At 38.7% G+C, this 26245-nt stretch overlaps 1 protein-coding gene across 3 annotated transcripts in view; it reads right to left on the bottom strand.

Annotated features, from left to right (window-relative positions):
* RPS6KA2 (ribosomal protein S6 kinase A2) overlaps window positions 1-26245 on the bottom strand; it is a 599568-nt gene that overhangs the window by 43508 nt on the left and 529815 nt on the right. For all 3 annotated transcript variants that reach the window (XM_044005229.1, XM_044005231.1, XM_044005230.1), the window contains 3 exons: window positions 13765-13867; window positions 8547-8677; window positions 4572-4697 (listed from right to left, as the gene is read on the bottom strand). In XM_044005229.1, the coding sequence (XP_043861164.1) occupies window positions 4572-4697; window positions 8547-8677; window positions 13765-13867 (360 nt within the window). The remainder of the gene's footprint in view (window positions 1-4571; window positions 4698-8546; window positions 8678-13764; window positions 13868-26245) is intronic.

Consider the following 26245-nt stretch of genomic DNA (forward strand, 5'->3'; position numbering starts at 1 on the left):
TATTCATTGTGTTTGAAATATGGAATGCAAAAAAGAACCCTGGCCTTTAGCCTGTTGATGCAATTTATTTAACCAAGAAATTCATCCTGAATAATGAGCACTTGGCCACATCACTCCTGGCAGCCATTGCATCTTTAAGAGGTGCCCAAACACATGAATCAGCCCTCAGATAAATAAGGCACCAAACTGAGTGTTGTCATTCATTCCAATACCCGCAGCTTTCTACTAGCTTTATGAGGTCCCTGTGAAATAGCTTTAGGTTAGAGAGGGAATGTTGTGTGATGATCTCTATCTTACTGAACAATCTCTGGTGTTTGAACATAGATGCTCTTATATATCTTTCATTTATTCAAGGACCTTGCAGATAGTAACTTATGATCCATTGTGCTTTCTGAAAGGGAGTGGCTAGTCACCGCTGATACCCCCTAACTGATTTTGCCTAGTAATGTTCAAGGCTTTAAATTAAAAAAAAATTGGGTTGATGTGGTGAGGGGAAGGGACTGATCCTCTTTTTTTATATCTAAGTTTTTAAAACTTTTTTTGGGGGGGTGGGGCAATGAGGGTTAAGTGACTTAACAGCTAGTGTTAAGTGTCTGAGGCTAGATTTGAACTCAGGTCCTCCTGAATTCAGGGCTGGTGCTTTATCCACTGCGTTACCAAGCTGTCCCCCTATATCTAATTTTTAAAAACTCTTTTCTGATGTTCTTTTACCATTGCTAACTGCAGTAAAATTAATGACTAAGTTCCTAGATCTCAATTTAGAAAGTCCTTTCTAAATCCTATCTATTTCATGCCCAGAAATCAGCATTACAAAGCTTGATCCCAACCAGATCTTTGGAATAAAATAAAAATATTGTACATTAAGTTGTACATTGTACAACAAATGGTAAAAAGCACTGAAATCAATGCTCTACTGGATTCAGATGGCATCTTCATTCAGTAGTGACACATGAGTACTTTTGTGAAAAACACAGGACATAATTCTTTCACCAGTAGGGACTTTGTTTTGGATACATCCAGCTTTAGCTGATTAGCCTAAATAGTAGAAGTAGCAATCGGTAAATCAATCAACATTTATTAAGTTACTGTTTATAAGTTACTATGTTAGGCACTAAGAAATACAAATACAAAAGGGAAACAGTCTCCTTGCCCTCAAAGAGCTTTACATTCCAGTAAGTGAAATATGCATATGTACAATATAGTCAGAGAATATATACTGTATAGTAAGAAATCTCTATATACTATAAGTAAATGTTGTTTATATGCAAAATGAATAAAAAACATTTTGGGAGGAAGGGTACAAATGCCTGGGGGAGAGGGGAATTGGGAAAAACTCCATGGAGAAGATGTCTAGGGTTCTGTTTCACACATCAGGCATCTGTTTTGGATGAAAACTGGTTAAAAAAAGTTAATTTGTGCTTAAATAACAAGAGCACCCTCAGAGGCCAACCGCAGCTAGGCATCTCCTGCACATTCCAGAGGAACAATATGCCAAACTGCTGCATTTTAGGCTGACATTCTGTTTCCTAACTCTCTATTCTAATCACCCCAGACTTGTCACATTCACTCCCATTCACTCCCATACCTGCCTTATGTTAATGCTGGATAGGCAGTTATTTCATAACTTGACCTGCTTTTCCTTTGCCAGGAAGCTTCCTGGTAGATATCCTGACATTGCACTAACACTCAGTCACTGCAAAGAAACCAATTTGCTCTGGTTCCTTAAATCATTGAACATCTCCCTCCTTTAACCTTTCCTAATATGTTCAAGATTTCAGACAGGCATTACTTATAAATCCAGGAGCTGAACGCACAAATTTATATTTTCCTCTATTTAAACACATTTTTTATTGATGGAGAAAATCAAGATAAATGGGGCAAGAAACCATAAACTCCTGGTCCAAATGAAATCAGCAGGGCTTGTGTCTCTGGCTTGTGTCTTTCCTGACATAGCTGGGTGTTTCAATAGTGTGAGGGTAGGTGTCTCAAATGAGCTTGTTTACTGCTTTAGGATTTGTCTTCTTGCAAAAGGTATTACAGATCTTTGTCTTCAATAAATGGCTATAAGGCTTAGTTCTGAGGTCTCTGAATTTCTCAGCAGTTATTGTTTGCATTTTTTTTTTGGTGGGTCAATTGGGGTTAAGTGACTTGCCCAGGGTCACACAGGTAGTAAGTGTTAAGTGTCTGAGGCCAGATTTGAACTCAGGTACTCCTGACTCCAGGGCTGGTGCTCTATCCACTGTGCCACCTAGCTGCCCCTGCATATATTTTTTTAAAAAAAGGCATAATCAGTGATAGAAAGAATGTTTTCTTTTTCTACTACTGCTAGTATTGTTTGTTGTCATTTGTCCTTTGTTCTTGAAGAGGACCATGATGTTGGGGTGATGTGATGTCATGACTTACACTGAATTAGATTTAACTGAGGGAGGACTGTGCAAGGTCACCAACCTCACCCTCTCCTCCCGAGTCATCTGAGTCCAGTGACAAGATATACATCAGGACGACTGGAGATGGCCCCAGATGTTTTAAGGCAATTGGTGTTAAGTGACTTGCCCAGGGTCACATAACTAGTAAGTATCTGAGGTGACATTTGAACTCAGGTCCTCTTGACTCCATGGTCAGTGGTCTATCCACTGTGCCACCTACCTGCCCCTACTGCTACTATTACTACTCATTGGAAAGGTATCATTTTCTCTCTATGTTTTCTGTTGCAGGGCAATGAGGGTTAAGTAACTTGTCCAGGGTCACATAGCTAGTAAGTGTCAAGTGTCTGAGGCTGGATTTGAACTCAAGTCCTCCTGAATCCAGGGTCGTGCTTTATCTACTGCACCACCTAGCTGCCCCCCAATGTTTTTTTAAAGAAACCAACATAGTGTAAAGTGTTATACAAATGTATAACAAAGCATAGAAGACTTACATGACAGCTATGGTCTTTCCCTTCCTTACTCAGACATCTTATGAATAATAATAATTAATGATAAAGAATTGGTTTTAAAGTACTCATCGAGGCTACTGCATCTCACAGCTAGCCATAATATGCTTTTGTGTATCTGACATATTAAGTGCTGAAAAACACATTCTCTTGGTTTGGGGGGAAAGGGGAAGAGGAGCTTTAAACTTCAATATTTTAAAAACAACAATCCATCTGTAGACAGCAAAACAAGCGTTATCTTGAGTTTTACCCAAGAAATAAACCCTGAAGTGAGTATTTCAGATATCGAAACTACAAATCTTTAATTTAGTAACTGTCACTTAAGGCTAAAGCCAACTAGCAGGAATCCATTGACAACAAAATTGAGTTATCAGTGAAGTTTAAAAAAAACATCCTTGGGGCGGCTAGGTGGCGCAGTGGATAAAGCACCGGCCCTGGAGTCAGGAGTACCTGAGTTCAAATTCGGCCTCAGACACTTAACACTTACTAGCTGTGTGACCCTGGGCAAGTCACTTAACCCCAATTGCCTCATTAAAAAAAAAAACCAACAAAAAAAACCCCATCCTTGCTTGATGGGAGCATGAGCGGGTGTAGTCAGCTTTTGGCTTCTCTGGGCCTTTGCAGACAATGTTGATTACATGGTCATATTTACCTACTGGTCTTAGAAGGGAGATTAGAGAAGATTTATAAGTTAGGCCATTTGAGGCAGCATTAACTAGAATTTGGTGTCAGTAAATATGATTTGTTCCCTCCCAAATCCTGGAAGTATAGAGAATTGGACCTGGAGTAAGGAAGACCTGAGTTCAAATCCAGACTCAGATACTTACTTAGTCATGTGACCCTCAGCAAGACATTAATCTCTCAGTTTCCTCAACTATTAAATGGAGATGATAATAATAGCATTTATCTCACAGGGCACTTGTAAGAATCAAATGAGATGATGTTTGTAAAATGCTTTGCCCAGTGCCCAGCACAAAATAGGTGCTTAATAAACGATTATTTCCTTTCCTTCCCCTCCTATCTTTCCCCTTCCCACTTTACCAACTCTAGGAAAGCAAGGGCTATTTCCCCATTGTCTTAGCATACTCAGGGCCTAGGACAGTGCCTAGCATATAGCAGGAACTTCATTTATAGTTGTTAGGTTGTATAATGATAGAAAATGTTTGACTTTCAAATTCTCTCCTTTACTGCCTCCACTCCTCCCCTCATTGAGAAGGCAAGCAATTTGATATGGGTTTGTATATTGATGTATATGAGGCCACTGATAGTGAGCATTGCCTGTACTGTGAGAATGACCAAAAAGTCTAATAAATGGCTAACAAACAGCAGAAGCAGTAGACCGCATGATATTTTGCAACAACTTAAATTGGAATAAGTCAATCTGTATGAAAATGGGGTTTGGCATTTCTCAGTATAACAAAAATAATAGATCACATTACATTTGCACAACATGTTCCAGTTTCCAAAATGTTCTCCTGACGAAAACCCTGTGAAGGTGGTAGATAGGGTAAGACTAAATGCAAACAAAATCTAGCCTCATTTTTCAAATGCGTCAGTGCAAGATGCTGATACTGCAAAAGAGTAGTTGACACACGCATTTTTGCTCAATCCCAACATCTCTGGTGGGAGAGTTTCTTACCTTCACAGCATACTCGGTATCAGTAGCTTTGTGCACACATCTCTTGCACACCGAATATGAGCCCACTCCTATGTCCTCCTTGATCTCGTAGCCATCCGTAAAGTGAATATTGTTCCCATGTAACTGCTGTGGAACAAGACCAATAAAAGAGGGAAGTGTTAGAATTAACCTTCATGAAACTAAAGTAGAAATTCTATACTCACCAAATAAGAAAGGACTCAAGTTTTACAAAGATGTATCTTCATGGAACTGGATTATTTAAAACTCTGGCAATGGAGCATCAGCTATTGTAGATCTTTTTGCAGTAGAAAGGCATTGATTACAAGCCAGGTGATGGAATATAGGTCTATTGTCTGAGGACCAGCCAAAGTTATATGAAGGTACGTCACAATGTTGGCCATTAAGCCGTCTTCCTCACACATCACAGTGATCCATTAAATGACCCAAAATAGAAAATGGTCTGTGTGGGTCTCATTCTGACTGTATAGTGAAACTGACAGTTCCAGAAAAGAGGGCCAAGAATCACACAAGTTAACTGCCAAGTGATGGTTTCTTTCTTTCTTTCTTTCTTTCTTTCTTTCTTTCTTTCTTTCTTTCTTTCTTTCTTTCTTTCTTTCTTTCTTTCTTTTCTTCTTTCTTTTGTCTGTGACAACTTAAGAAAATGAAGTATGAAGGAAGAGAAAGCTTGCTGTCTGAGACTGTGGGTGGACTATTCATACTGATCTTTTGAAACGTGGAAAGGAACTTAAAGGTCAGTTAGACCTATCCTGACATCTTATAGATGAGAAAGCAGAGGCCTTTGAAGGTCAAATGCCCTGCCCAAGAGTTAGTGGCAAAGACCCAGATCTCTTGACTCCCAGTATAATGTCATTTTTATTATGCCATGATGCCTCTATTGGCCACATTTCCCTCAAAAAGTCTGAATTTGGAAAAAAAGGAAAACATACATGTATACATACAGCTAGGTGGTTCAATGGCTAGAGCAATAAAGTTGGAGTTTGGAAGAGCTGAATTCAAACCCAGTTTCACACACTAGCCGTGTGATTCTAGGTAAGCCACTTAACCTCTGACTCAGTTTCCTCATCTATAAAATGGGCATAATAATAGCACCTACTTCCCAGAGTTTCTATAAAGATTAAATGAAATATTTGCAAGGTTTTTGCAAACTTTAAGATACTATATAAATATTAGCTAGTATTCCCATCATCATTATACAGTGGGGAATTGATGATATTGATGCTTAAAGTTAGCAATTGGTTAGAAGTATCTCAATGGAAACCAGACTCCATCACTTCTAAGTCACATTTTGTTGTGCCAGTGCATAAAATGAAGTGTGTAAGGCATGAGGGCCAAAATTTGATATACGGAGCGTTATTTGGGTGACTCGCCTTAATATTGGGGTCCCAGAAATATGAGGGACCTTTTAGGTTCACCCTCCCCTCTGAACTGCCCTCTTTAGATATTTCTCCCAGGCCAATAAGAATGGAGCCTTTAAGCTTTAATTCTCAAAAGGATCAGATTTTATTACTTGGGAATTAATTAAACAACAAAGGTAAAACTAATAAAAATCAAAGATAAGGAAATAGGAAAATAGAAATACAGATAAATACTCAACTCTAAACTTAACCTATTCAATCCTCAGACCCTTTCCAATCAAGCTGGTTCAAAGGAATTTAGGGTTTTCCATAATTAACTCACCAACACCTGGCCAAGGAAAATAGCCTTCCGAGATAGAGTGAACATGCGCCACCACCTCAAGGGCCAAAGAATGAGAGACCACATTCGCCTAGGGTTCTGGAAGCACCCTCCGCCTCCCTTCAGGGAGTGTTCAATCTTTTCCTCCCCCAAAAGGGGAGGTCCTTCAAAAACTGCCTATGGAGAGTTCTCCTTCTGACCTCAGTAGCATATGTAACCTCAGAGTGGGCCAGGTGTGGCCCCTCCCAAATAAGTCAGCTAAAAATGGCAATATTAATCTTTACCATAAAGGTCAACTATTCAAATGCATCAAGTAGACATTTTATACAACTAAAATATAATTTCAAGGGACTCTAATATCTTGGTACAGAGCTTTTTTTCTCTAGTGCAAACACTCTTTGAAGACAATCCTTAATTTGGTTACTAACTATTCACAACTTTATTTTGTTATGATATGGTTACACTTAGGATGTGGAAAGCTCCTTATAAAAACAGAATCTCTAAATTTCCAGAAAAGTACTATATGATAGAACAATTGTCTCATGGGCTGTGAAGACTGTCTCCCAGGTTGGGGTCCTGGTAAAGCAGGAATGTGATTAGGCTGGGTCATCACCTTCTCACAGAATAGCCCAGATCTCAGAACTGGTGACCCTGGGGTCACCACCCTTGGGGTGGTTCATAGGAAAACTAGAACTCCTTTCTTCTTCCCTTCCCCTGTCAACTAACAAGGATACAGATCTAGTTCTCCGAGTTTCAGGGTACCGCAGTGTTGTCCATCATGAGGTATGATTCTAACAACAGTTTGATTTTGTGTGAGGCCTCTTGTTTCTGGCTACTTTTGGGGAAAGACAACTCTGGCTGGGTTGATTTAGACAGGCATCAGAGCTGCCTCAACAGGGTGAACTGTCTTGCATATTGTGGTTCCCTTCTTGGGCTCATCTGAATGTACCTTTAGAGAGCCATACCTCTTCTTTAAAAACTCTATACACATAAATATATATTATACACATAATTTTATATAATTTATAAATATATATTTTATTATTATTTTTTTTTTGGTGAGGCAGTTGGGGTTAAATGACTTGCTCAGGGTCGCACAGCTAGTAAGTGTTAAGTGTCTGAGGCCGAATTTGAACTCAGGTCCTCCTGACTCCAGGGCCAGTGCTCTATCCACTGTGCCACCTAGCTGTTCCCATAACTATGTGTTTTAAATAAATCTCAGTTAATCTCAGTGACTATCAGATTGCTCTGCAGTATGATTTTGAGTTGATTAAAAAAACAAAAACAAACCAAAATCCTGAAAACATTTGGAAACCTCCTGTTCTTTGTCTTATGCAGTGGTATATACCCTATACAGTTCCCTTTGCCTCATCTTCTGCTGAGTATTTCACCTCTGAGTCCCACAAGAATGGGTACCATCATATCTGACTCATGCCTGAGTAGGCACTTTGTGGCTGCAGAAGTGAGGTTGTCACAGTGCTGGGCGTAGAGGATTCTCATGACCCTGCAATCTGTCTATCCCCAGTTCTCCCTTGAGAGAACTAAAATGGAAAAGTGAAACTTGGGCTGTTTCTTTCAATAGAAAGCAATGCTCCTATGACGTGGAATAATTTGATCTGTTTGTGGACCCTGGACTTTTACTAAGAATGAGCCTCTTTTTATTTCATAGTGTTTTTTAGGGTTTGGGGAAGTCTGGGGAAAAGGGTTTATCTCATTTAAAGTGGGAAGGGAAGCCACTCTATCTACTTTCTTGGGGATTTGTGTTTCCTGGAGCCAGTTTGCAAAAAACTTCCTGTGTGATGCTAGCTAAGAGGTGGGATCCTGATGCCTGGTGCTGCTAAAGTCATGCCTAAAACCATGAAGAGGGTATTTTTCTTCTGTCACTGTGTTTGAAAGGCCATTGATTATACCTAATAAACCGGATCCCTCCAAAATGAGTCTAATTCCTCAGGTATCCCAAGGAACTACAGGGCAACACTCCCTTTGTTAAGCTGATTTGAATTGAATTTTCCTCCTCCTTTCATCACAATAAATAATGGAAATGTAGGTAAAATCATACTACTTTGGGGGGTCCAAATGTCTTTAACTGTTCTTGAGTATTTGCTTACTCACCCACACCAAATGTGAACTGAACACCATTGAGGGCCTCATTGAACACAAAGAGAGCCTAGTCATTATGGATATTATCTTTGCAAATTGATAGTGTGAACTGGACCACTGAAGGTCTCATTCAGTGGGATTCATTGAATACAATTAACGCATAATCATAACGGGTTTTACCTGCACAATTGGATGGACTGTGACTTTGTGTAGATCTTGTTGCGCCGGTTCTTGGACCAGGCTGGATGCCACAAAGCTGAATCCTCTAAAAAGATGGTGAGCATTGGCACTTGGAGGAACACCAGGGGAATCTGCAGGTGAACCAATGTCATGATAAACAGGATTAGATAAGAGAAAAATTTTTTTAATGATAATCATGGAATAAGGGCAGGGGCAGGAAGTGAAGTGGGAGAGAGATGGGGCCGGCAAAATGCAAAACAAAACTCAAATCCAATAACTTCAAATGTGCTTAGTAGTCACATGCCTTGGATTGATTGGAATTTTTAATTTTGAGGTGAGAGATGTATGTAGATTAGGAAAATGTAGGACAAATCTTGCCTAATGTCCTTCAGTTTGTTGTCTGTTTCTAAGCTCCACTATGGTTTATGCTTCATCTCTACAGTTCTTTTTTTTTTTTTTTTTTAGTGAAGCAATTGGGGTTAAGTGACTTGCCCAGGGTCACACAGCTGGTAAGTGTTAAGTGTCTGAGGCCGGATTTGAACTCAGGTACTCCTGACTCCAGGGCCGGTGCTTTATTCACTGCGCCACCTAGCTGCCCCTTCTACAGTTCTTTTAAAGTAGAAAATGAAAAGCTGTAATGTAAGCTGTTTTATCTATATTAGAAAAGGCTCGTATTTCCAGTCAGGATTTCTTTTTTTTGTCCCCTCTTCACTCTCCTATACTTCACGTCCCCCGTACTCAAGAAACTAAGAATTACTTCCCTACATTGTTTTCAACCCCAAACAATCTCAATTCAAGGACTATGTTTCCCCAAAGGCCTCTCTAGTCCAGATCTCTTGTCTTTCTTTGTTTCAAAATGTATCATTCCAAGGATGAAAATGTAATTTCCACCCTGGGTTCATTATTCGTACTTTATTAAAAAGAGGAATGTGGACACTGGAGAGTGTTTTCACATCCTGGAGAAATGAGCCCTCAATTTGGGTGTCTCCTGATGAGGATGTGGATATCAGTGGAATTATATATGTAGAAAGGGGATCTGGTGCCACATGATGATATAGGACAAATGATTAAATAACCCCATTACTTTTATCAGTTGAATGTCATGTACAGTTTTGTGTTGAAGAATGCAGAGTAGAAAAATGATTGGCATATTACATGAAAACAGTGATATGCTGGAGCTAGTTCCAATTGCCCTGACTGTTGAATTTTCATTGTGAGTAATTCCAATACAGATATAGGCAAATGCTATCAATCAGAGTTCAACTGATTGCTTTATTGATTGTCTAGACCTACTGAAGTGATAGAGACAATGGTAATACTGCAGGTTAGACTTAAAAGTGTGTCATGTGAGGGGCAGCTAGGTGGTGCAGCGGATAAAGCACTGGCCCTGGATTCAGGAGGACCTGAGTTCAAATCTGGCCTCAGTTACTTGAAGTGACACTTGAAGTGACTTGAAGTCACACTAGCTGTGTGACCCTGGGCAAGTCACTTAACCCTCATTGCCCCGAAAAAAAAAATTTTAAAGTGTCATGTGAACATTTCCCCACCACCTGAGAGCTATTAGTTAAACATTTATCAGCACATTCCTTCATAGAAGCCATACACACTTATGGCATGATAAAATCAAGGATGGCTAGCTAGGGGGCATAGTGGATAGAGTGCTGAACCTGGAGTCAGGAAGACTCATCTTTGTGAGTTCAAATCTCATCAAATCCTACCTCAGACACATACTAGCTGTGTAAGCCTGAGAAAGTCACTTAACCCTGTTTGCCTCAGTTTCCTCCTCTAGAAAAGGAAATGGCAAATCACTCCAGTCAGGAAGACAGGAATTCAAGTTATTCCATATGTTGGCTACATGAATTTAGGAAAGTCACCTAACCTCCCTGAGTTCCTAGGCTAAGGAGGTTTTTATTTTGAATCTGTTTCTATCTAAGAAGGTGGAGAGAATGAGTTGTAGAAATCATATTTTAACTTCTTACTTTGACTTCAATTAAAATAATAAAAAAAATCTGTTGTAAGAGATTTCTTCTGAAAGAAAACCAACTTATTTATGAACAATAATGAATTGCTAATGTAAAAATATTTTCAGGAAACAATTAGCACAGTAGAAGAAAATGATGATAATGAATGTTGTTTTGCATCTTTCATTTGCTTAGATATAGAAACATGAATGTCAAAGTATAACATGATCAATTCATGGCATGAGTGATCGGACCCCACAAAAAGAAATAACTAGATTTCTCTTGAAAGATTCTGTATATTTTTGTTCATCTTCAATGTTTTGTACCAGTGAGGAGACTTTTAAATCTTTTTTTTTTTTGGGTGAGGCAATTGGGGTTAAGTGACTTGCCCAGGGTCACACAGCTAGTAAGGGTTAAGTGTCTGAGGCCGGATTTGAACTCAGGTCCTCCTGACTCCAGGGCCTGTGCTCTATCCACTGTGCCACCTAGCTGCCCCAGACTTTTAAATCTTAATATCACAAAGGCAATGTGTGCCAGTAAGAAATCTTAATTCTTTCCAAGTTATTCCAAAGGTACCGTCATTACTTAGTTTCTATTTTTGTGAATGTCCAGTTGTAGACACCAACATGACAGCTGAATTAATATAATCAGAGTTGACAGTATTTGGGAATAAACTTCCAAACTGCCAGACTATGGAAGCTTAATTAAAAAACAGAAGGCATGGCTGAGTAGTTTTTGGAATCTGAAAATTATTCAGTGCAAGACACACGAGACAACAAACACGTTTTTTGAAACATTGCTCTGCTTTTCCTGCTTGCGTACAAGCTTCTCTGGATGGATGGGTTTCCATTTCATTTAGTTCGTTTGTACTCCATCTTTCTTTTCAGTTCACCCTATTACTTGCTGCCTCTTCAAAATTCCCCAAGCTGTCTTGTAGTTCATTGAAAAGTGCACCCACTGGGAACAAATACAAGCGGATACATCATCGCTTTCAGCTACTTCAAATGACAGGCATTAATTTCCTACTTGAGGTTTCTAGATTTAAGAACCTGATTCTATTGAAGAAAATGCTATCATGGATCTTCATAGGTCATGGAAATGTTAATGTCTGAGTACATACCAGGGTGGTCAGCAGTCCCTTTTATAATATTATGAGAAAGGAAAGAATTGCTATAAGGTTGTACACATTCATTAACACAAAGAGAATGGAAATATAAAAGGAGCAATTTCTTTCCCCATACACATGAACTGACTATACTGGGACTTCTATTTAGCCATATATGTATCAGGGGAAATTGTTGAAGGAATAATGGCAAGTGACTAAAAGATGGAGTAACTTTTAGGAAAGACTACAAGAATTGAAATGTGAATAGTTTTTGAATGATGATAACATGGTGGCCACTTGATTAAATTTGATTAAGATCTTTGGGAGAATAATGCTTTAGCATGACACTTAAGGTGGAACGTGAAAGAAAAAATATAAAATTAATACATGAAAAATTAAAACTGAGTACAGTCAAGACTTGATTATCTACTTGAGTATTATCTACTTTATAGATTAACCTGATGATTTTTTAATCTTGAGTTGGCTTCCCTTTACCACTCATCATAGTCTAGAGTCACTTCTCCCAGCAACAGGTATGTGCTCAGGGAATATAAAGTAATTGAAGTATTAGCTTAAACCAAATAAAAACAAGAGTACAAACATTAAAAGAAAATTACACTATGCATCCTAAGATCAAATACAAATAATTTTGTTTATTATATGCTTTTTAGAAAGAGGAGTGCTGCTGCTACCTTTAACCTCCCCCCTCATCCCCAAGTCTAGGCCTGGACCTTCCAAACACAAAATTATAAAAACAGCCCATTTTCTAAAAGCAGAGATATTTGTGTCCCTAGAATTGAAAAATCTACCTCCCTCATAGGTAAATTCTGTGATGTAACAAAATAATCCTATGAAGGACCTTTGAGAGCCTCTAGAGAGAAAAAAAGAAGGCTTTATATAAGACAGGTAAGTCAACAATCAATCAACAATACTGAAAAAGGAATCAGAGTTTAGAAAAATTAGGATACTAGAAAGTCAATCAAGTCCACCAGAAGCATTTATTTAGTGTTGGTGTATAAAGCACTGTACTAAATGTTAGGTATACAAAGATACTGGTTAAACAAACAATCCCTGCCTTCAACATTCTAATGGAGAAAACAACACATACACGTTATATTATATACAGAATATGTACAAAATGAATACATGGTGGTTTGGAGGACATGTGCCTTAGAAGCTGGACTAGGGGTGGGGATGAGTGGGAGGGGGAGTGATATGATGTGTAGGGGACCAGAAAAGGCCTCATGAAGGATGTTGTACTTGAGTTTAGTCATGAAGGAAATCAGGGCTTCCAAGAGGCAGAGTTGAGGAGAGAGCACATTCTTGGTGTGGGGGACAACCAGTACAATGACATGGAGATGGGGTAAGGAATATGGTGTGTGGAACAGAGAGAGTAGGCTGCTGCTAATTTTGGCTGTTTTTTTGAGATACATTCTGTAATTTTTTTATGTGGGGTCACAGATTCCCCTTTAATTTTTCTCTATACTATACTAATATTTAACAGTCTACTATTAAAATGTTTGAGCTTTCAGAGCATATTAAAAGGTTTATGGGGTGAGGGAACAGTGACTAGTAGCTAGGTAGATTGCATGAACAAGTTAATATTGGCATTAAAAAACCCAGCAACCAGAAATGCTCAGGTATGGACTTTGAATATTTCAAAAAAAGGTTGAAGGATAGAGGTCTGCTTCCAAAATGAAAATATGCTCCATTTGAAGACTTAAACATTTTATGAGGATTAATAGTTAATGTCTCTCCATCTTAAGAATTGCAATGATATTCATTTGACAGATGGATAAACCAGAATAGTAGGAAAAATCCTTCCTTAAGGAAGCACGATAACAGAATCAATATGAAAGTCCCAAATCTCACCCTCTTTCATCGTCTGTACAATGACTAGGTCTAATGCTAAGCTCATGTATGTATTAGAGCAGAATCTTACACACAGAGAAATATAGAAATATCTTTCAAACAGTAAAGCACCCCATTGTTTACTGCCCCCTATATATATATAGTTTTTTCTATTAAATATAGTTTATTCATGTGGTTCTCTGGCTCTTAGATGTCTGCCCTCTAGCTGTTTAGCAATATTGGAAAAATATGTCATTGGCAGTAATAGCCGATTCTTCCCCTTTGTGCTGCCCGTACTAACCTGTAGGGGTCCTGGACGTGAACTCGGGATCAAAATGAAATGTATCTTCAGGTCTGCCCACTGCTGGTTTAAAAGGAGGCTTGATCTCTTTTCTGTACAGCTTCTAGAAGGAGAGCAATAAAGCACGCTGAAAAAAAATTCAGACACTAGAAGAGAGGTACTTTGCACTGGCTTTTTGAAAAAAAAAAAGTTGTTTCTTAGGCCATCTTAATCACAAAATGCAGGAAATAAAATAGGTTCAGTATGGAGGGTAAGTACGGAGGACATGCTGAGTTTCCTTGTGTCAAAAATGGAGGGACCCAAGTAGATCACATGAATAACATGCAAAATCATTTTGTAAGCCACAGAATACTCTACACATGTTGGCTATTATTATTGTTGGGCTAGCAATGTATTATGTTGGTTCTCCCTCTTCTAACCTGTGTTTTCACGTGTACTTGCCTTGGGTGCACACCCCTGGGTGCTCCTTGGGTATAGCCATGTCTTTGTCATCAATCAGTCAATCAATCAGTGAGCATTTATTAATCATTAGGCACTGGGGATAGAGAAATGAAACTGTCTCTGCCCTTAAGAAGCTTACATTCTAATACAGAGACAACACATACACTAATACTTATATATGAAATAGATTCAGGATAACTACAGGGTAAATTTGTTGGGGAGAAAGCTCAGGAAAGGCTTCATGTAAAGCGTGCCTTGTGAGTATTGATTGGAAATGGCTTTCTTTTATGGCTTGTAAGCTGGCTCTGGAAGCAATACCAAAAGAGGAGTTTCTAAAATGGAACAATAGTTGCAATTTGAAATAATTTTTAACCTCCCACAGTGACCACTTAGGAGGAAATGACACTCATTTGAAGGTAAACAGTTGCATTAGGGTTTTAAAAAATAGTCTTTTTACATTATAACGACACATAGAATGGGACAGCTGTTTTCTATGCATGCCTTCTCCCATGGGACCGGCTCATCCTGTGGTTTGTATATTGCTTGTGGGGTATCAGAAATAACTGGCTAGGCTTGATGTCTTGAAGGAGATTCATGAACTAAGAGCTCATTGTTTTAACTTCAGATATTCTTGTTTATGCATGTGTTGTTACATTAAAATAAAATTGGTGATTCCATTTTGCCCTTATCCACCATTTTGTGAAGTTGTTTCAACTTGAAATCACCTGATTTGGGTAAGACACAAGGCTACTTGCCCCACCCTTCCCTCAGTGTCTCCTGATACCCTCCATCAGTAAGAAACCAGGTGTCTCAATCCCTCCAATACTGTTTTTCATTCCCTTTCAATTGTTTCTTTCTTTCTTTCTTTTTTATATAATTTTTTTTTGCAGGGCAATGAGGGTTAAGTGACTTGCCCAAGGTCACACAGCTAGTAAGTGTCAAGTGTCTGAGGCCGGATTTGAACTCAGGTCCTCCTGAATCCAGGGCCGGTACTCTATCCACTGTGCCACCTAGCTGCCCCAAGTATACCTCATTTAAAAGGAGTGGAAGAGTAATGCTATCCATTAGTAGACTGAGTTATGTAGAAATATCAGAACCCAAGAGTGTAGAACATGGTCAAAAATATTCGAAAGTGGATCAATGAAGGGAAAGCCACAAATGATACTGACAGGGGTAGAGGACAGGACAAAGGGAAATACTATTCTGGTCCTAATTTTGGCAAATCCAGAGAGATCAGCTACTGAAATAGAAATTCTGGGGTTAAATGACCACTTCATCATAGAGTTTGTGTTAGAGGAGAAGAATGTTAGGCAGAATCTGATGTCTGCTTGATATTTGAGGAGATTTCAAAAGGGAATAAAGAGTAGGTCGGATCCTGCAGCCTAATACTTTATAGAGGAAGTCAGCTTAAGAAGACTACAAAGATCTCAGTCATGAAATTTGATATTCTATTTAAAGTTGTTTGGAGAAGAATATTAGGTGAGCTGAATTGCAGCGCTTCCTCTGCTTCACCATCTTGGCCCCACCCTATGAATTCCCTCTTTAGCCAAACATGTCTCTCCAAGGCTCACCTAATATTCTCCTCCAAACAACTTTAAAATAAAACATCAAATTGAATTCTGGAGAGGCAAAGCCAATAGATGGTCAAAGCAAGACATTTTTCTAGCCCCCCAAAAACTAATGAGGGGAATGTCTGAACCAGCTGTGATATATGATTGTGATGGAATACTATTGTGCTATAAAAAATGATGAGGTGTACAGTTTCAGAAAAAACTGGGAAGATTTATATGAACTGAAGCAAAGTGATATAAACAGAATCAGAACATTGTACACAGTAACAGAAATACCATTAACAATGATCAACAGAGAACAACTACTTTGATTAAAACAATGATTCAAGACAATTCCAAAGGACACCCAATGAAAAGTGCTATCCCTCCAGAGAGAAAAAAACCTGATGAACTCTGAGTGCAGAATGAAGCATATTTTTTTAACTTTATTTTCTTGTTTTTTTTTCAACATGGCTAGTATGGAAATATATTTTGTATGACTTCACATGTATAATTGATAACATATTGCTTGCCTTCTCAGTGCATTATGGAGGAAGGAGAGAGAGAGAATTTGGAACTCAAAATATTAAAAAAAATGAACATTAAAAGTAAATACATAGGGGCAGCTAGGTGGCTCAGTGGATAAAGCACTGGTCCTGGATTCAGGATGACCTGAGTTCAAATCTGGCCTCAGACACTTGACACTTAACTAGCTGTGTGACCTTGGGCAAGTCACTTAACTCTCATTGCCCTGCTAATTAATTAATTAAAAGTAAATACATAGGGGTAGCTAGGTGGTACAGTAGATAGAGCATCGGCCCTGGAGTCAGGAGGACCTGAGTTCAAATTCATACTCAGACACTTAACACTTACTAACTGTGTGACCCATGGCAAGTCACTTAACCCCATTTGCCTCACCAAAAAAAAAAACCAAAAAGTAAATACACAAAGAAGGAAAGAGGGAACTTGTGAGCTAACTCAGATTTTTCTTTTTTGTTTTTGTTTTTTTGCTGGGCAATGAGGGTTAAGTGACTTGCCATGGGTCACACAGCTAGTGTCAAGTGTCTGAGGCCAGATTTGAACTCAGGTCCTTCTGAATTCAGGGCCGGTGCTTTATACACTGCACCACCTAGCTGTCCCCCTAACTCAGATTTTTCAAAAAAAGTTATAGAAGATGGTCGTGCAAGGACAAAAAAGGACAGGAGTTTGCAAAAGTAACCTAAGGCACTCAGAATAAAAATACTATTACTGCTGCTGAGTCTCCTATTTTTAAGAAAATAGTAGGAATCAAGGCTGTAAATGTAAGACTAGGAGAAACAGTGGTGATTGGAGAAAAAGTTATTTATAAGGAGCTGTATCTCAGAAGGCCAAATATTGAGTGTTGCTCTCTTATTTTATTGACCAGAAGGTGTTCCAGAATGCATAGATAATAGCTTTATATATTCATTTGGGAATATCAAAAGAGGAATGATTATTCAACTCATGTAAGATCTGGTCATGTCCTGCCATTAGTGAATCTCTAGAATTGAGTTACATCTTAGACTCTTTCCAGAAATAGAAATATACTGCTCTCTTTAGTGACGCACTTGTATAAACTTCCCTGATACATACACTTGTTGAAGGAAATCTAATAAGTAGAAGAAAGCTCTGGGCCATCATTGAAATATTAGCCCTCCAAGGCAAGGATGATAGCAAAACAATACTGTTGGACATAGAATGTTACTGCCTGTTTTGATAACCTTTGTAAATCACCTTCTGTGATATCAGAATTATTAAATATTTGTCCTTAAGTAAAACTCATATCCTCTTCTTTGACCAAATGTCTGCTTTCTCATGCTGCTATCCTACAGAGAGGGCTCGTGTTTATGGTCAGGATTTGTTCTTTCTGGTACGGAGATATAAACTACCAGAGGATTTAGAGCAGGGAAGGATGTTCTAGTTCACTTTCCTCCTATATAGACGAGGAAGCTGAGGTTAAGATCCCCAAAATGCGAACAAGGCTAAACGACTCAGTTAAGGTCATGCTGGTAGTAAGTAGCAGCATCAGAATTTGAATCCAGGTCCACTGATTGCAATTCTAGTGCTCTTTCTTTTTCTTTTCTCTCTCTCTCTCTCTCTCTCTCTCTCTCTCTCTCTCTCTTTTGTGTGTGTGTGTGTGTGTGTGTGTGTGTGTGTGTGAAGAAATTGGGGTTAAGCGACTTGCCCAGGGTCACACAGCTAGTAAGTGTCAAGTGTCTGAGGCCGGATTTGAACTCAGGTCCTCCTGAATCCAGGGCCGGTGCTCTATCCACTGTGCCACCTAGCTTCCCTTCTAGTGCTCTTTCCACCCTACCATACACAGGTAACTTCAGATTAAATTTTTTCTTTTTCTGTCTCACTTAATGTCTCTCTCTATGTTTCTGTGTATGGAATGCTATCTCTGTGTCTCATATGTCTCTGTTTTCTTTCCAATATGAACTGTGTCTGGTGGGGGGGGGCAAAATCAAATAAGTACCTTTAATTCAGGGTCCTCTTGTGCCAACTTCTCATTGAGTATGTATGTGCACATACATACATATACATATAGATGGATATATTTCATCTGGGTAGTGAACTTTTGCCAATATAGATCGACATTTATTTTACAACTTAGAGTCTAGGGACCTTGGGAGCTTATGGACTTGTTCAAGGTCACACAGGTAATAAGTTTTAAAGGCAGGCTTGAAACCAGCTCCTCTAGACTCTAAGGCTAGCTCTCTATTCATTAAACAATACCACTTCTCACACATATAAACTGCTAGCTCTTATACATACATACATACCATACATACATACATATGCATACATGTTTCCATACATACACTACTCCCAGAAACAAAAGATCATCTTATACATGTTATACATACAATGGCAACAAGACTTAGAATACAAGAATCTCTGTAGAATTTAACAGGAGTATTAGTATACTTGATTAACAAGGAATTGTGATGGAGAACCAAAGTAAAGGATGTTATTGTGTATCTAGTATCAAAAAAGGAAGAAGATAGGTTGTTCATATGGCAAGAGTGAGGGATATCTTGTGGACCTCCAATGTGCTACAATGATATTCTCTGATTACCAGAAGCAAGCATTACCATGCTCAACCTCCGGTATTTAGCTTATGGGAGGATATGGACAAGAGCTGCATAAGATAAGCAGATGTAGATGGCTTGTAACCTTCATCATTGGAGGGAATACCCAACTCAATCCATGGTTCCATTTGAGTGTGTGTGTGTTTGTACATATACACACATATATTCATCCTTATTTCCTATAACATCAGTGCCCTTTGAAGCTAATGGACAGAGAGAAGCAAATAACAGTTTCATGATTATTGAATTTCAGGATCATACAAAATCGAGAGGGAGATAGTAGATGGAAACAGGATCTTAAAAGATATTTACAAGATAAAATGAGAAGATGAAATTCATGAGGGAGAACTGAAATCCTACAATCAGACTAAAAAAGAATTAACTATCTAAATATAGAATGGGGAGAAATAATTCGACAATCATTTATGTGAAAAGGATCTGGGCATCGTGAGTAGACTACAACTCAGAATAAGTCAATAGTGTGACATGGCAGACAATAAAAGCTTACATAATCTTGGGTTACATTAATAGATTGTGTCTATAGTGAGAGAAGTGATAATCCCCTTAGGTAAATGATACTGATGGTATTACTCAGTTGTGAGAGTGATGTTTTAGGATATTCTCCAATATATCAATGTGTTTCCTAAATGTGCTTGCTAAAACTGGATACCATGCCATTTGAAGTTTGGCTGAAGGAAGTAGGGATGTTTAGTTTGGAGAAGAGAAGACATAAGTGGATGTGACAATTGCCCTTAAGTAGTTGAACAGATGCGATTTTATTTTATTTTTTAATTTTAATTTTAATTTTTTTGTGGGGCAATAAGAGTTAAGTGATTTGCCCAGGGTCACACAGCTCATAAGTGTCAAGTGTCTGAGTCTGGATTTGAATTTAGGTCCTCCTGAATTCAGGACTGGTGCTTTCTCCATTACGCCACCTAGCTGCCCCAGAACAGATGCAATTTTAAAGCCGAATTAGACTTATTCTATTAGGCCTTCCAACCCAAATCCAGCCTCAGGCAATCTTGTTGGCCTCAGTTTCCTCATCTGTAAAATGAGCTGGAGAAGGAAATGGCAAACCAGTCCAGTATCTTTGCCAAGAAGACCCCAAATGGGGTCACAAAGAATCAGATGTGACTGAAAATGACTCAACAACAACAACAACAACAAAAGTTGAATGCATGCCATACTGAAGGAGAATTAGACTTATTCTATGGGCCTTCCTCCCCAAATCACCTTTGATCTATGTATACAATGTTTCCCTCAGCTCAACTGTAAGCTCCTTGAGGGTAAATACTTGCATTTTTATATTTGAGGGCCTAGCATAGTTCCTAGCACATAGTAGATATTAAATAAGTGCCTATTGATTCACAGAAGAGGAACCAGGAACAATGGGTGGAAGCTGCTAAGTTGGATTGTGGCTTTATAGAATCATAAACTTCGAAATGATTACAACTGTCCCAAAGTGGGGTGGTCTATCTTGGAAGGTAGCAGGTTTCTAGTCACAGGAAGCTTTCAAGTAATGTCGTAGAGCAGCTCCCTATTTAGGTTTGGGTTGGACTAGATTATTTCTGAAGTCTCTTATATTTCTGAGAATCTATAACCCCTGCTATTACATGAGCAGATGGAGGGACAAATACTCACAGGAAGGAACTGTGAACACAAGGTCATATTGAAAGATGAATCTGAACTTTTACAGAAGTCTAACTTGCTCATGGAGAAACGAAATATCCCCAGGTATAAGATGGAAAAAATTAGCTCCTTCCAAAGAAAACTTCAGTATTCAATCCTCACTTTATTGGACAGACAAAGCAGACCCTTCTGAACATGAAGCATTATATCTTAAATATCTTTTAAATTTTTTTTTTGGTGGGGCAATGAGAGTTAAGTGACTTGCCCAGGGTTGCACAGCTAGTAAGTGTCAAGTATCAGAGGTCGCATTTGAACTCAAGTCCTCCTGAATCCACTGCGTCACCTAGCTACCCCCCATGAAGCATTATATCTTGTCTTTGAATTACTAGGATGAAATGACTTATGAAATCATAGTGCAAGTTAACAAACATTTTTCTGAATTTTTAGCTCTATAATCTGAATTATTGCAAAAAACTGGTCTACTTGATATTCCCTGCACATGACATTCTATCCCCCCAATTTGTGTGCCTTTGCAATAGCTGGCCCCTATGTCTATAATGTTTTGTCTCCCTACCTCTGTCTCCCTCTAAGCCTCAGGTGAGGGTGTCATTCATACACCAGGCTTTTCCTGATCTTTCCCAATTGTTTGTAATGTCTCCACTCCACCTCTGCCCTAGAATCACTCTTTATATGTTTTGCATTGATTTATTATGGGTATGTTGTCCCCCCCTCCCAACCCAGTAGACTTTAAGTATCTTGAGGGCAGGATCTGTTTCATTTTTTTTCTTTGTATCTTCAGAACCTAGGACAAAGCCTGGTATATATCAGATAAATAATCAATTCTTGCTAGTTGAGCCAAATATGAAGGACAAATTAAGTTCTTTTGCCATAAAGTAACATAAATTATTGCACCTCAAAATCAAGTCAACATGAAAATGGAGGTTTCATTTCATTTAGGATTTTTAACTGAAAGATGCACATGAGTAATTCTGACCTACATTTTCAGTCTATAATACTGCAGAATGATTCAAACATGAATGAAAATGGGATTTATTTGATAGAATGTCCTGGGCGCTATTTTAAAATCACCTCATTTTTAAAAAGGTTTCATGATACAGGTCTTACAACATTGATAGAATGAGATTCACACAATAGAAGCAATATAATGGAAAACTAAATAGCTATGTTAATGGTTGTTTTTCATACCAAAAAAGTCACTCTCAAATGAGAGAGGAAACAAAAAGCTATAGGTGGGGTATAATGGATGTGTTAACTTGGATAGCACCAGAGCCTGTCTTAATGGATTTGGAAACCAATTCTAGGGTGGGGTTATAGCCTCTCAATGCCTACCTCCCACAATCAATCTCAGTTTCAAATTAATAAGTCTCAGCAGAGTAAAGGGCATTCTTACAGACTGCACAGGAAATGAGATTGCATGAACATGCAGGTGTAGAAGAATAACACTGTGTCTAGGAAAGGCTAATGGAGCTTAATATATGATCTCATGCTTTCTGTTGCTTTTAGTTTTTAGTGCATAAATGGATGATGACTTTTCCTTGGTTTGCCACATTTTAAGGAAACCTCATATAAAAATCTGAATTTACAAAACTGATAAATTATGGGACTTATAATCACTTTTAGTTGCTCTAAGAAGGATTCACTATTAGTTTCCTTGAAAAAGAAAAGCTTCTTTGGTGTGCTAGGAATATTAGTTGTAGAAAATATAATAAGAAAAGAATTCATGAGTTGAAATTTCTTTTTAACACGTCTTGGTGCATTGTGGAAAATGCAAGCATTAGTCTCTATTCTAATGAATAGCTTCTCCATAGTTGAGAGAGCCAAGATTCTTAGTGCGAGGAGGGACAAGGATGGATTGGAAACCTTCCAAGGGCTTGATTGTGTGGGTTGAAATGCCTGATTTTCCTTAAATCTCTGGAAGGTACTTTTCTGTGTATATGCTAATTTGGTGTTAAAGGCATGAGCTTCAGAAATAGGAAAAAAAATCAACAATAATAAAGGTTGCGTTGGTCACTATCACATAACTCAAGGACAGAGGTTGCTTTGTCTATAATTAACTTGTTAGTTTTTCACTTTGCTTGTCAGTTGGAGAAAGCTCTAAAAGAGAAGTTCTCCAGAACTGAAAACTCATTTGTGTGTCTTTGAAACCAATTGAAAAGGCAGCTAGGATCAATCTGGAACACCTGTCAGCATTTCTATTTATGGCTGGTTGAGTCAGTTTTTGCTAGGGATGCTCGTGACCCAAAGATTCCATAGGACAGCTGCTTTGTGACAGATGTTTGCCTCAAAGAAACAAGGGTACCTTTTAGTGGCAGTTTTGGGCCATAGAATAAAGCAGAGAGGAGACTGATTTATCCTTGTGTTCTTTGATTTGAAATCCCCCAGGTAAGTACTTGGATTCATCACCCAGGCAGGAGGCCAGCTGTCAGCAAAAGGTCTGAGAAGAAAGAATTTCAGGATTCCAGTACAGTGATGACTGCCTTCTTGCAAAGCAGACTTGATATAGCTTAAATGTCTTATTCCATTATGTTTGCATGTGTCCATGTAACTGAGAAATGGAATAAATGCATCCTGGCTGAATACATTTTTCCTAAGTTTGTCCACTGGATTCCTCTAAACTTTTTCCTGTTACCACTACTAGGTGCATTTGAAAACCAGGAGGCATACTTGATTGACTTGTCTGGCACTAAGATTTACACTTGGAGGGCTAGGGTAAGTGAGACCAATAGGCCTGAGAGTAACCCTAAGTGTGGTGGCAGGAGAAGGGAAAAGTTAGACCAGGTGCATAGGGATATCCATACTGGGAAAATAGATTGGAATAATACTAGAGAGGGTGAGAAGCAATACAGGAGTGGGATTAATGAGATACATAATCTTCTTATAAAGCATATTCTCAATGCCAGAAAATTCTGTTCTTTTTGGAATGAGGGTATTTCTGGTGATAGGCTAGTCAAGCCTGTAGTAGGCAATAATACATATGTTCACAATTTAAAAAACTTGCCTAAAGCACAAAACTGACTAATCACAACTCTGGGAAAGCAATTATGCCAGCCAGTCTGAAGATTTGCTATGTTTCTTCATGGGGGTATATTAGGTAAAAACTGTAATGCTGGTAAATAACACTACATTCTACTCTTAGCCAACCTTTTGTTAATTCATTTCAATTTAACACAGATGTGATACTTCATAGCTCTTCAGCTACATCCATGTTTTCATTTTACAGAAAACTAACGACAGGAACCCCCAACCCCCACTATTATTTAATACTTATACCAAATGGGACTGCTAGGTGGTGCAATGGATAGAACATCAGGCCTGGAGTAAGGAAGATCTGAGTTCAAATCTAGTCTCATATACTTACGAGCTGAGTGACTCTAGGCAAGTCACTTAATTCCTATTTGCCTCAGTGGCTCATCTGTAAAATAGGGGCACATTGGAGAAGGAAACGACAAACCACTACTCCAGTATATTTGCCAAGAAATCCCCAGGACACAAATACAAAGGTGTGATATTACCTGCCTTCAAGGAGCAGGGTAACAGGGAAATGAGAAGGATGTTTTTGCTTTGAAAATTAGAGAGATGGTGAATAGGGTCATAAGAGAATTTGCTGATAGCAATGGAGGTATCAATTTGATTGTGGTTCCCAGAGGAAAAGGTGAAGGGATATAAGGTAATATACCTATAAGGGCAAGAAGATGGTGGGGGTGGAATGTGGATTGTGGGTGATAGAATGGGGTAAATAGAGTGGACCTTTCAGCACTGTGATTTTGTACTCACACTGGTCTATCATGACTGTGCTGGCCCCAGGGTGGGCATTCCAAAGCTGAGTGGGTTGTCCCACTGGGCATGGTGTCTGGAAGTCCAGTCGTCCAGAGAGTGGAATTTCATGGTAGGAGGAAATAAGATGGCAAGGGTGGAATGTGGGACATTTCTGGAGCCTGCTCACTACAGGAGGTCATTTGACCACATGCATGAAAAGCCTCATAAGGTAGGTTTTTCCCTTAGCTTTGGCCCTTTTTCTCCCCTTTGACAGATTAATGATGATAAATAAGTTTAAACGATTAGGCCTTCCTTGAAATGCACAAACAGAGCTGAGACATTCCTGTACCCCAAAGATCTGCTTACATACATCACTTTCTGTACCCATAAAAAACCTCAAACCCTGAAACAACCACTCTTTCTCAAATCGATGATAATTATCTAGCACATTAGTATTGATGCTGGCTGATTGCATGCAAACTAATGCAAAATACCATGTACTTGCTGCAGGAACACAATTACCATCTCTGCAATAATAGGGACCTTTAGCCTTAACAATACAGAGATCAGTGCTAAACATTTGCACAAGACCAATGCTTATTTTGCCGTCCAAATCTACTTCCACCCTAGAGGGGTTTGCTGACAGCTTGGCTGTTATCATAAAGGCATAGTAGAAAAGAAGTCAGCCTCAGCACAAAGCACATGCTGGCCTGGGAGCTTTGGAATGCATACTAACCCAGCCTTTCTTAGAGTTTTCAAAAGTTTAGGCTGGAAAAAAACAGTCTAATTGGTTTTGTTTTGTTTTGTTTATTTATTTTTTTTGCAAAGTTTGCCTTCCTTAATTCCATCCACACTTGCTCATTCTGTCTTGAGCCTCATCTTTGTCCTGTCTCCTTTTTTCTGCTGCTCTCCACTTCAGTGGGGCAAGAAAACGTAAGCTTCAGTCTGTGGTAATAACATTCAAGAACTTCCCCAAAGCAGAAGCCAAGTGATAACATTTTTATTCGATGTCTTTCAGGCATTTTGCCTGCTTTCCCCTGAGCCTGTACTGATTGTGGGGTCTGAGTTTTAGCTTCTCTTTGCTCCTCTCTACCAGTACTGTATGTGACATTGGGGAAGTTATTTGTTTGCTTGTCTGCTAAATGGGAATAATGCTCCTTGTATTACCAACTTTACAGGGTTGTTTTGGGGGTCGAATGAGATAATGTATGTGCGGTCACTATTTGTTTCCCTTATAGCATTGTAAGAGGCCTTTCCTAGTCTGTCTCTCTGCTCCCTCTCCCACTTGCAGCTTGCTAGTGCCTTTCCTCTGAGATCCGCTTCCATCAATCCTCTCTATATCTTGTTGGCATATTGTCTCCCCCATTAGACTGCAAACTCCTTTAGGGCAGAGATGATTTTTGCTTTTCTTTTTATTCCCAGGGCTTACCACAGTACTTGGCATAATACAGGGTGGGTCAAAAGTCATGAAGGGGTTTCAATATTTAATAACTCCTTTATTTTTTGTTTTTAACTTACAACACTGTAGCATCATATACAGTGTATATAGGAAATGAATTTACATTATGTGTGAAAAATAAAATCTCCTAAATGGTAAAAAATAAAGAAAAAATAAGTTTCAAATAGTTATTAAAACATCATGACTTTTGGCCCACCCTGTAGAAGCACTTTAAATATTTGTTGACTACCTGGCTGATGTAGTTCTTATCTCTTCCTCTTCTGAGACATTTTATTTTATTTAAAACCTTATTTTTTTTTGTTGAGGCAATTGGGGTTAAGTGACTTGCCCAGGGTCACACAGCTAGTAAGTGTTAAGTGTCTGAGGCCAGATTTGAACTCAGGTCCTTCTGACTCCAGGGCCAGTGCTCTATCCACTACGCCACCTAGCTGCCCCAACATTTTATTTTTTTAAATAATATTTTTCCCCAATTACATTAAAAAAATTTTTTTTTAAGTTTTGAGTTTCAAATTGTA

This window comes from Dromiciops gliroides, chromosome 4 (assembly GCF_019393635.1).
Source record: "Dromiciops gliroides isolate mDroGli1 chromosome 4, mDroGli1.pri, whole genome shotgun sequence".
Taxonomy (NCBI): domain Eukaryota; kingdom Metazoa; phylum Chordata; class Mammalia; order Microbiotheria; family Microbiotheriidae; genus Dromiciops; species Dromiciops gliroides.